The sequence below is a fragment of the Branchiostoma belcheri genome, unplaced genomic scaffold, assembly GCF_001625305.1.
Source record: "Branchiostoma belcheri isolate BF01 breed outbred unplaced genomic scaffold, Haploidv18h27 scaffold169, whole genome shotgun sequence".
NCBI lineage: Eukaryota > Metazoa > Chordata > Leptocardii > Amphioxiformes > Branchiostomatidae > Branchiostoma > Branchiostoma belcheri.
In genome coordinates, this window is record NW_017803146.1 from 248623 (window position 1) to 260471 (window position 11849).

The 11849-nt window shown below is 38.3% G+C and overlaps 1 protein-coding gene and 1 pseudogene across 1 annotated transcript in view; both read right to left on the bottom strand.

The window, feature by feature from the left end:
* The window catches only part of LOC109466520 (IgGFc-binding protein-like), an 18522-nt gene extending 14236 nt beyond the window's left edge, over nucleotides 1-4286 (bottom strand). Inside the window, exon 1 of the mRNA XM_019764245.1 lies at nucleotides 4229-4286. Within this exon, the coding sequence (XP_019619804.1) occupies nucleotides 4229-4286 (58 nt within the window). The remainder of the gene's footprint in view (nucleotides 1-4228) is intronic.
* A 3398-nt stretch (nucleotides 4287-7684) lies between these two features.
* LOC109466521 overlaps nucleotides 7685-11849 on the bottom strand; it is a 6487-nt pseudogene continuing 2322 nt past the window's right edge.

Here is an 11849-nt window from a genome sequence, read left to right on the forward strand (position 1 = left end):
CGGGACCATTCCAATTCGCCTCGTAATTGTAGGGGTGCATCTGCAATATTACATTGACCGCGAAAACAGCAACGGCAAAAATACACATTCGTGCATCAACACGGGCATGCCCACAGACGGCGTATAAAATTGCGTGCCGATTACACAAAGAGAACCCAGTGTTTTGACTGCGAACACGAAAAATCAGCTCTTCACAACACTCCGTCCGGAGGTCCTGACCTCCTTCACGGAGTAACAACAGGCGACACACCCCTGTTTTAATTAACAACTGACCCTACCGTCTGCTTGAAGGAAACGCCGCCCCCGACTGCACTCTCCAGACAAACTCATCGAGTGAACTACCGAATAGCTATATCTGAAACATCGCAATGGTCGGTAATTATTCCGCGGACTTGAGCTTTTGTACTTTGCCCAGACTGTGGTAGGTGGCGTTTTTTTTTTTTTTTTAATATTACACCTATGTAATTAGCTGCTTTTCGGATCGCCCGATGGTTCTAAATTAACTGCAAAATGCTCAATATTTTGGCCCTAACGGTCCTTTTGTTCCTAGTTCTTAAAATATTTCAATGTAAGTTTGCAGTTTCATTTGTTTAATTATAAACGAGCCTGCTATAGTCATGTCATGGCTCATATCGTAACATTTCCGGCTATCATGGGGTGCCTTGGCCTGTTTTTTTTTTTATTTCGCCCTGTCGCTTCATATTTTTTTCTGAAAAAAATCCCAGAAGCAACTAATAAATTGGTGTGGCCTTAGATACTAGCGTAGCAAGTTATCGGCAAAACTAGTTGTTTTAACAACAGAAGCCAACCGTACACTTGACTGTTTGTGCTCTATTGGGCCTCCATGAAATACCTGCGTAGAGTTAGTAGCGATAACAAACCCTGGTAATTTTTTATATTCACAACCAAAGATTTTATAAGCCGTCATTTTATTTTGGTAATCGTCCGTCACCTTCCTCATGGCAGTACTGAATGGTCGCTGCCGTAGTATAACGAATGCGGTAACTGTGGTCCCAAACGTATTGTCACATTGCCGCATTCTTTTCATATGTTCAATACACCAGTCAGTCAAACAAATCAGTTAGTTTATTCAGATTGACCACATCTGTGGAAGGATTGACAAAGCAGGTTACTATTACCTTTTCAAACCTGAGACCAGATTGTAATGTATTCTGAGAGTGTTAAACACACATGTACACGCCTGTACAAACAACAACTCAACCAAAACCACTTGTATAGAGGGTTTCACCTCAGTTAGAAAGCGAACGTAGAACAAGGAGTGTTTTTACCTCCATGAAAAATGGAGGTATTGTTTTTGGTGCGTCTGTCTGTATGTATGTCTGTCTGTCTGTCTGTCTGTCTGTGTGTCTGTGTGTGTTTCCGCAACTTTGTGGTCAGCATAACTTCTGAACGCCTTTATGGATTATGATGATATTTGGTATGTTGGTAAGTCTTAGGAAGACAAACGTCAAGGTCAAATATGGGCCTCCTGGAGGATGACCTTGGTACTGCAGCAGAACTTCCGGTTTATGTATCTTTTGTCCTGAACATGCTATGGTCTTGATGTTTTGGTGACAGATAGCTTATCTTGTCAGGAATAAGTGGTGTGAGTTTGGTCCCCCTGGCAGCTTGTTCTGGAACTGCAGGGCACTTTCTGGCGAAATGTTTAAAAGCCAATAAGTCCAGATAGGAACAACATATTTTCATAATTTTTGGTGTGTAGGTAGCTGAGAGAGAGATGTACATGATTAAATGCAAATTATGCAAATGAGGACTTTATTTGCATAACTAATGAGGAAATTCTATAATTACAGTGTTTTACATTATACTACTTTCATACATGTAATGTATGTAATCTATGGCAGGCAGAACATCAACAGATACTAATTATGCCAATGATGACCTAATTTGCATAATTTATGCAAAAATTCTATGATTTCTCAATGGTGAATGATGGGAATGTCATACTTGGGACATCTGTAACTTAATCAAAAGTTAACATACATCGTGATGCATATATCATGTTAATGCAAAGGTAATTTGCATAATTAAAGAAGAAATTTACATTTACATATTAAGCCCATATTTCATGGAGGTATGAAGTCTCGGAATTCTTGTTCTTCTTTTTATTCAATCAACCAATCAGTATCATTTCTTACCTCCATGAAAAATGGAGGTATTGTTTTTGGCGCGTCTGTTTGTGTGTGTGTGTGTGTGTGTGTGTGTGTGTGTGTCTGTCTGTCTGTCTGTCTGTCTGTGTGTTTGTGTTTCCGCACATTTGTAGTTAGCATAACTTCATAACGCCTTTATGGATTGTGATAATATTTGGTATGCTGGTAACTCTTAGGAAGACGAACGTCAAATATGGGCCTCCTAATGGATGACCTTGGTACTGCAGCAGAACTTTCGGTTTTTGTATCTTTTGTTCTGAACATGCTATGGTCTTGAATTTTTGGTGACCAAATGGTGTGGGTTTAGTCCCCCTAGCAGCTTATTCTGGAACTGCAGGGGACCTTTGAGCGAAATCTTTGAAAGCCAATAAATCCAGATAGGAACAACGTATTTTCATCATTTTTGGTAGGTAGGTAGCTGAAAGAGATGTACATAATTAAATGCAAATAATGCAAATTAGGACTTTATTTGCATGATTAATGAGGAAATTCTATAATTACAGTGTTTTACATTATAGTACTTTTATACATGTATGTAACCTATGGCAGATGGAACATCAAGAGATACTAATTATGCAGATGATGACCTAATTTGCATAATTAATGCGAAAATGCTATGATATCTTAATGGTGAATGATGGGAATGTTTGACTTGGGACATCTGTAAGTTAACCAAAGTTAACATCACGATGCATATATTATGTTAATACAGAGGTCATTTGCATAATTAAAGAAGAATTTTATATTTACATATCAAGCCCATATTTCAAGGAGGTATGGGATCTCGGAACTCTTGTTTTGACTAGGATGCCATTGCACTGGGGAACAACACGGCTATACATTTCCGCTTCAACAAGCTTCCAACATGAAAGGTATGTTTACATATTTAAGCCTGAAGCTCGAATAGTGTAAACAGTCAACTGTGTCAATTTGTTAAAGAGGCATGATATTGACAAGAGGCTAAATACATCCTCCCGAACACTATCCGAACTCCCCCTAGCACGGTAAGCAGAGGTTCGGGTTATTTTTAGCTTTTTTTCTGCTTTTTTACTCTTTTGGTTGGCTTGTGTTCTGGGAAATTCTCTGAATCCCAGAGCCAAATCACCTGTAAATATACTACTTCCATGCTGGTCGAGGCGGGACGTAGCGTATTTTAGATAGGCCACTGTAAACGTTTAAAACGTCTCTTGTTTCCTTGCTTTTTTTGCATAAGCGGTTAACCACATTTTTTACAAGTAAATGTAAGTGCTGTTTTTTGTAAGTACTGTTATAGTTTATGTAGGTACAAGCTGCGAATACGTATTACGATAAAGACCGGGCTAAAAGGATTAAAACACTCGCACCGCCGGAAAAGTCCACTAATCTTGTCGGTAAGTGTGTTCAGTAATATAAGAGAGATGGCCAAAACCTAATCGAAGCTAGGTACTCATTCCCACCAGAGTGAAGTGAGGATCTAGAAAAGCTGTGTAAAGTGCCTTTCCTAAAGGCACAAAACCAGTTACATGGGTAGGACTCGAACCCGGGAACACTTGGTCCTGAGCCGATCACGCTGCCGCTTACGCCACACGACCCCACCCCACTAATTGTTTAGAAGTATAACGAGCGCGTTGCGAAACCTGGCGTCTGTAATACAAGTAAGACTCACACAGAAACCATAACTTGTGCGGTACCGGAGAGAATGCGAGTTTCGGCATTTCGTACCAGTCTATATACTAGTAGCTAATAAGTCTGGTACTTTGACCTGTATGAACTTTAAGACGATCTTTCATGTATCATACAAGCTTCCTGTATAGCCAGTCTCTGTGACAACAAAACGCCTTCTTGCCAAAACTGTTCACCTTCGTAGAATGTTTTAATTTTTCATCTGACCAGCCTGTTTTTATAAAGAATTATTAATTTTAGTTGTGTTTAATGTGTCTAAGTATTTGATAGACAGGTAGCGTGTACGGAATCAGCCTATAGTTAATATGTCCTTTTTATGTATAAACTTTTGAATAAATCGTCACCTAAAACATTCCTATTAGACTTTATACAAACAACAGGGTAAAGTTTCCTACCGTTGACAAAGTCCTGGCAGATGATGACCAGAAAGACAGCAGTAAGCAGGCCCCTCATCTGGCCGGTCCGTGCTTATCCAAATCCGCAGGAATTGATGAAGCGTCTGTGCGACCTCCTGCCAGTATCCAAAACCTCGAGTAAAAGGACGCTAAGCTGTGGCAAAGCTCTTATAAAACCAGGAAATTCCAAAGAGGAAACAGGAGAAAAAAAAACAGGGACTGTATGGCCAAGGGCGGGGTTGTCCTTGGTACTCGTACATGTATGACGGAAAGCAAAACTTCACATGGCTCAGCAGCTTCCGAACTATGGCTATCTAAATAAGGGTGCATGGCAAATGGCGTTCTATACCATTCTTTCCACACTATGTAACGTTATGTGCACAATGCACCTATATTATGAAGATCACTTGTCAAAGGAACCTTTTGACTAATCTTAGAGAAATATAAACATTTTTTCAAGTCATCTACACAGTTGATCTACACGTAGAGAGTCGTAACAATGTATGACACCATGTAAATCAAACCCCAAGAGCTGTATTCAATGCAATAACAGGTACACATCTGTATGGGGATTCTTTGTCACATTTCTGGAATTTCATCGCCATTGTTGTTAACACGTCGTTGTTAGGGGTGATGGTTTTGTAAATGCAAAAATATTTAGCTAACTTTCTATCAGTGTGACTGACTTTTAGTTTAGTTTAGCAACCATTTGTTAAAAAAACAAACATACACGTATTCAAATTCGTTGCGCAAGCGGCCATTGTATTAGCTGGGAGTTACAAGCGTGATAATTGACAGCCAAGGCACTTTACACGACCTTATCTTCCCGAACGGTGGAATGACGCCCACTGAGACTCTTTGGCTAATTGATTTGTCTTTTGTAAGTATGGTTTAACCGGACGCCTAACGTATCTAGGTGCAGACAACTCTAGACTTTTTTTTGGGATGGAATATACGAGTTGGTCAAAAAGCAGTTACTCAAGCAACTGGATATGATTTTTGAAAATTCCAAAATCATATGTCTAACCTTCGTCGTCGAATATACGAGTAGTTTGTGTCCATCTCGTTTACGGAGCCTTTTTTTAAAATCACGTTCAGCACACAATAGTAATCAATCAATTCAACGGCACAAGAAAGTGCCCAGAAGTACATAGTAATAACCCGTATCTTTATCGAGTTGTAGGTATGCACATTGTAGTTAATTAGTAGTTTTGAGGTAACGTTTACCCGGATGTCTAACCTTAACCAATCTATCTAAATTCAGAGGACTCTTTTAAACCAGTCCAGATTATGTGTAGTTTGTGTCCTTCTTGTTTACGGAAAATTATTTCATTACGTTCATATAGCAAACGTATTGTTATTATTGTCTTACTTTTGCAGAATATAGTTAATGATGTCAATGTCATATAATTTGATAAACATGATGGTGTAGTCTAGATTGTCCGTTTAATGTTTATTCCAACCAATATTTGATATCAAATAAATTGATGATTAATCGGACTTTGAGAATATGATGTTATTTGCTTTGTGGTACATGTGTAATTCCAGCTCTGTAAAGTATCTACCATTTCAGCTATTACTGGTGTATATGACTTAATAAATAGTGTAAGTATTGCTGTGTAGAGAGCGTTGCTTGTACAGTCTGCCTGTAGGTTAAAATAGACTACACGTATAGGTTATATGCATGCAGATTGTGCATTTTGTACACTGTTCACATTAACCCTGTCAGTTGTTTTAGTCCATTACCAAACTCTACTATTTGTTCACTCTTTTTTCTTGTACATACGTCAGGCTAAAGACTCCAATCTGGTAGAATTGGCGATTTTACCGGTAGAGATCACAATCGGAGTCTCTGCTAGTACAAATTTACAATCTGCGATTTATTATGGCTTCACCACAAAGTGGTGAAGACATATTGTGTTCCCTCATGTTTCTTCTTCTTCTCCTCCTGCCATTTCTTTAAAGGGATTCAACTCAGCCGTTTTTCAGCCAAATGACCTGAAATTTGGCATGGACGTAGAGTGGGCCAATACCCCGACGCGTTTTTTTTCATTTTTTTGAAAATTGTTTTATTTGGGTTTTTTGGCCATTTTCAGGCAAAAAATATACATTTTGAGATCTGGTTCCCAGGTACTAAAACCAAATGACCTGAAATTTGGTATGGGGATACCTTGGACATATGTCTACAAAAAGTCATTCAAGCGTTTGACATACACCACTTTATAATTGGAAAAAATAAGGCTTTTTGGCTATTTTCGGACCAAAAATGTACATTTTTGGCTCCTGTGCCCTAATATTAAATCTGAATGACCTGAAATTCGGTATGGGGATACCTTGGACACATGTCCAAAGAATGTCATTCACGATTTTGACATACACCACTTTAAAGTTATGTAGAATAGGGCTTTTTGGCTATTTCCGGCATTGGAAGGTTCCATTGCTGCATGGGGGTGTAGACTATTGGCAGCCATCGTAGGATAGATCCATTTTCGGTATGGGGGATGTGGTGAAGCCATCTGCTGCATTTGCTCTCAAGCAAATGTCGGCCTTTCTAGTGTTCATATTCACTTTTTATGGCAAGCACGGACATTGCTGTTTGGTAACGTTAAGTTAAAGCAATAGACCTCATCCTCTAGTCATACCCTGACATCAATATCTTTGGTGGTGGTGCTAATATAGAATAATGCGTCTGCATCTGTAATGTTTCTCACATGAATAAAAAACAACAAATTGACCATGGAAATGGGAATCAATTGTGGCTCTTTAATTGATTAAGGTACTAAAGATACAAAGTTAATGCTAGCAAGTTTGTTTGCAAGCAATGTTTACTTCGAATCTCATGGCCTCAGTCTACAAGCTGCTGTTGAGATGACTTAGGTACTAAGCATAAAGGACTTTTTTATGTTTACCTTTGCAGATGGAAGTTATGTTGTTCATGCCCTGTTTCTTCCCCTTCTTCTTTAAACAAAGGAAGCTATACAACCCTTTTCAAACACATACGATCAATGACCTGGCTCACATGTCAGACACTCTATGGTATTGGGTCACACTGTGTAGGAGGACATAGGTCTAGGGCTGGTCATCATATACATGTACTAGGTATAACGTTATGTCAGTGTTTGAGAAAGAATAAACAGGGCAGTAGTTTAATTTGCTTGGCTAAATCATGTGATAAGGTAATGATTATGCAGTTAGTTCTAATTCTTATTACCTGAATTTACTGTGTCCTGACGTTGTTGACGCTGGAATACAGTCATGTATGCACTATGTGGTTATGGCTACATGGTATGTAATTTAGTGGTTCCAATAATCTGGCAATCTTGATGACATCGGTAGTCTGCGTCTGCGAGCACATTGTACGTATGGGCCTTAGTACGTTCAAGCATTTTGATGGTGAGTTTAAGTACAGATTGATTAAAAAGTGATCAGTCATACGATATATATATATATATACCACTAAATAAAAGAAATATTCAGAACACGGAGAAATGTTCTAGTTGGTTTTCTGCAGCATGGCTAATTTGGGGCCGCCCTCAAGGACCTGCGTCGAGCCAGTCCACTTGGAGGGGAAGTAGCCAAGCCACATCCAAGTCACGTAGTTCTCAAAACTCGCCCCGACCAAGTAGCGATGTTTCGGGGTGGTCAGGGTGACGGCGTCCGCCATAGCCTGCGAAGTCCATGTAAACAAGACTGCTTATTCATTTAGAAGTTAACAGTTTTTAAAGACAGAGCAAATGCAGAGCATGAATAGAGGGCGTCCTGAATACAAGGTTGCAGGGAAAAGGTGGTTAACTCCTGTGTCCTGCAGGTTATCACAGAGTGCCTAGAAGCCGGCGTGTTACGCCGAAGGTTGGTTATACTGGCTATACAAAAATACATACAAGATCTACTACCCACGAACTACCTAGTTTTATGTCAAAGTTGACAGTCGTGTTGTAGATGTAGTTTACTCACATCTATGACAGGAGTTGGATCCGTCGCCACCTTGTCACTATTGGCATAGCTCCTCAGATGTTCCATCTTGAGGGCAAAGTACTGAATTCCCATAATCTTCCATAACAACGTCTTCAACGTTGTTCCGCAAATCCTGTTCAATCAATCGAAGATATGAAGGTTTCTGACCAGAGTATACAAAACGTACGAAATGGCACCGTAGAATAAGTTTAGAAGAATTTTGTTTCCAAACTTAATGACTGACACATTTTCTTTTTTTTTTTTTTTTTTTATTTTTTTAACAAATCTTTATTCAACAGAACAAAAGAGCGTACAAAAAGACAAACGATATAGCATAAGAGTACACACACACTGAATTATATAAAAACATTCTACCCAGTCGATATATTTGCTAAATCCCCCCATTTTTTGTAATGACTGATCATATTGTTTTGTTTACGTGCGATGCTTTCTTCTGTGGCTTTAAAATTATTTACAAAGGATTCAAAACTATACAATGAAATAGTTGCGGAATGACGATTCTTGAAAATATACACCTTTCCCAGTAATATTATGAGATTGCATATAATTGGTACTGCTTCATGATGATCACCCAATAGAATGTTCAACGGATTCTCTATATTAAGATAAAGTCCAGTTTTTTGTTAAACCATTTCTGAACAGTCAGCCAAAATTTAAACACCTTTCTGCAATCACAAAAAAGGTGTTTTGTTGTTTCTTCTTCTTCTGCACACAAGGCACACAGTGGAGATTCTTTTAGTTTCCAAATGTATAATAGTCTATTTGTTGCTAAAAATTTATGTATTAATTTGAATTGAAATATTCTGGTAGGGGGGTCGATTGTTATTCTATAAATGAGGAGAAAAACTTCCTTCCACGGAATTATGTCGTTCAGTTCATCTTCCCAGTAAGCCATAATGCTCCTTGGGTGATCATTTACATTGTTGTTTTCTAAAAAGAAATTGTACACTTTTTTATTGATCTTAAGTCCTCTCATCCATTCATAATTACGTAACAGAGGTCTGCGTACATTACTAACATTTCTCACATTATAACATTTCAATTTACTAACAGATTGGGAGACTGTTGATATTAGTCCATTGTAAACAAATTCTGGAATACATGTAGACAGATTAAATTTCGATCTTAATTCTCTGTAAGACAATATTTTCCCATCTGCATCTAAAATATCATGTACAAACAGAATTCCCTGGTCCAGCATCTCCTTCCATAAGAATGGTTCATCATCAATCTTAAAATACCAATTATACCATAGAACATGGGATTGGGAACCATTCTCAGGAGGGTTGAACTGGAATGATAACCACGTGTACAATACATCTAGGAAAAATACACTTACACCTGGGAGCTCTCGCTTCAAAAAAGTTACAACTTTCAATTTGTCATTTCCGATTTGTAAAATGGAAACAGCCCCTTTCTAAATACAATATGTGTGTTTGATAACAGTCTTGAACAAAACCAGAGTGTATTATGATACAGCTTAGGAACCCATGATGCTTTTAAGGAAGCATCAAAGGCGCACAGATTGATAAGCTGTAACCCACCACATTTATATGAACTATACAATACCTTTCTCTTTACCCTTTCCGGACCATTATTCCAAATGAATTTAAATATTTTCTTTTCTATACTGTTGAAAAAGTTGTGATCCGGAGACGGCAAAGCAAGAATATGTGTGCAAAAAGCGAGACAACCAATGAATTAATAACTGTAATTTTGCCATACAATGAGAGTGATCTTTTTCTCCATGGGAGCAATGTGGTGTCTAGTTTCTTAAGGCATTTACTGCAATTGATGGACGTGATTTCATCCATGTTGACCGGGACATGCGTCCCTAACAGATCAAAGGGACCATCGGTCCATTCAACGCTGTACTGACTAGGTATCTCAAAGTCTGTACCTTTAAGAGAACCCACTCTAATTACCTTACACTTATCGTAGTTAGATGTAAGATCGGAGAGTTTGCTAAAATTGTTTAAGTCTGAAGTTAAAGCATTAAATGTGACTGGTGTGGGTTCTAAAGTAAAGTTAGTATCATCTGCATATTGGGCCAATTTGGATTCTATATCATTTGTAATGAGTCCCTTTATGTCAGAGTTACTTCTGATTTTGATAGCTAAGAGTTCAACTGCAACAATAAACAAGTAAGGAGATAGGGGGCATCCCTGTCGCACCCCTCTCTGGGGCATAAAAGGTTTAGATAAATTTCCATAATTGATGATTCTACTAGATATATTACTATAAAGTACTTGTACCCATTTGAGAAAAGAATCTCCAAAGTTAAAGAATTCTAATGATTTTAACACAAAATCCCATCTGATCCTATCAAACGCCTTTTCATAGTCCGTCACAAAAATTATTCCTGGTAAGTTTTCTTTTTCAAATTTTTCAATGATTTCTAAGATTCTACGAATCCCGTCTCCTATATACCTTCCCTGCATGAAGCCGGTCTGGTCGGTTTCTATAATACTATGTAATACTTTACACATTCTTTTAGCGAGACATTTGGACAGGATACGCACGTCGCAATTTAAAAGCGTCAAGGGACGCCAATTGGTTAAAGAGGATGGATCTTTATCTTTCCCATTCGAATCTTTTTTAAGAAGTAGTGATATAAGTCCTTCTCTCTGTGTACCTGACATCTGGCCATGTTCGTAAGCATAATTTAGGCATTCTAACATGGGAACTTTTATGTGATCAAAGAAGACGTCATAAAATTCAACAGGAATGCCATCTGATCCTGGCGTTTTCCCTTTTTTAAATGATTTGATTGCTTGTCTCAATTCTATTTCTGAAATACGACCATCACATTCCTGTCTTTGTGCATCTGACAGGCGTTTAGGGTAATTTTTGGGAAGAAAATCTTCACATGTTTCCTCCGTGAGAGGGGTGGGAGGTTCTTGAAATGAGTACAATGTCGAAAAGAAGTCAGTTTCCATACGAATGATATCATCAGGGTTTGTGAGGACGCATCCATCAGAGTTTCTTAATCTCAATACATTTTTCCTAGCATAATTCCTGTGTTCGAGATTTAAAAAATATTTGGAACAACGTTCCCCTGACTCCATCCATTTACATCTAGATAGAAAATTTAGCCTGTCTGTCTTTTCGCGATATAACATTTCAAGATCCTTTTGTTTGCACTCGTACTGCTCGAGGAATTCTGAGGAAGGGGAAGGGTCATCATCTACCTTATCTTTTAGTTCGTTTATTTCTTCCGTTAAGCTCTTTCTCTTTAGTCAGTATATTGGCTTTTTTTCCATGAGGAATATCTAATGGTATGACCCCGGATACAGCACTTAAAAGTATCCCAAACTATTTGCGGATCCGCCGAACCTATATTGTCAAAGAAAAAATCCTTAATAAATTTTCGGTTTCTTTTAGATACATGGAGTCTAGCAGTAATGAAGTGTTCAGTTTCCAATAACCTTTCCCCCGGGGATAATCAGACAGAGCAAGTGACAAACCTATAAGGTTGTGATCTGATCTAAAGCGGTCTGCTATAACTGTTTTAGAAATTTTGGACAGCAGAGAGAAGGATACCAGGAAATAATCTATTCTGCTTGCCTGTTTTCTTCTTCGCCACGAGTAACGAGTGGCTCGTGGGTTGCGAATTCTCCAAATGTCTACAAGGTCTAATGTGTTC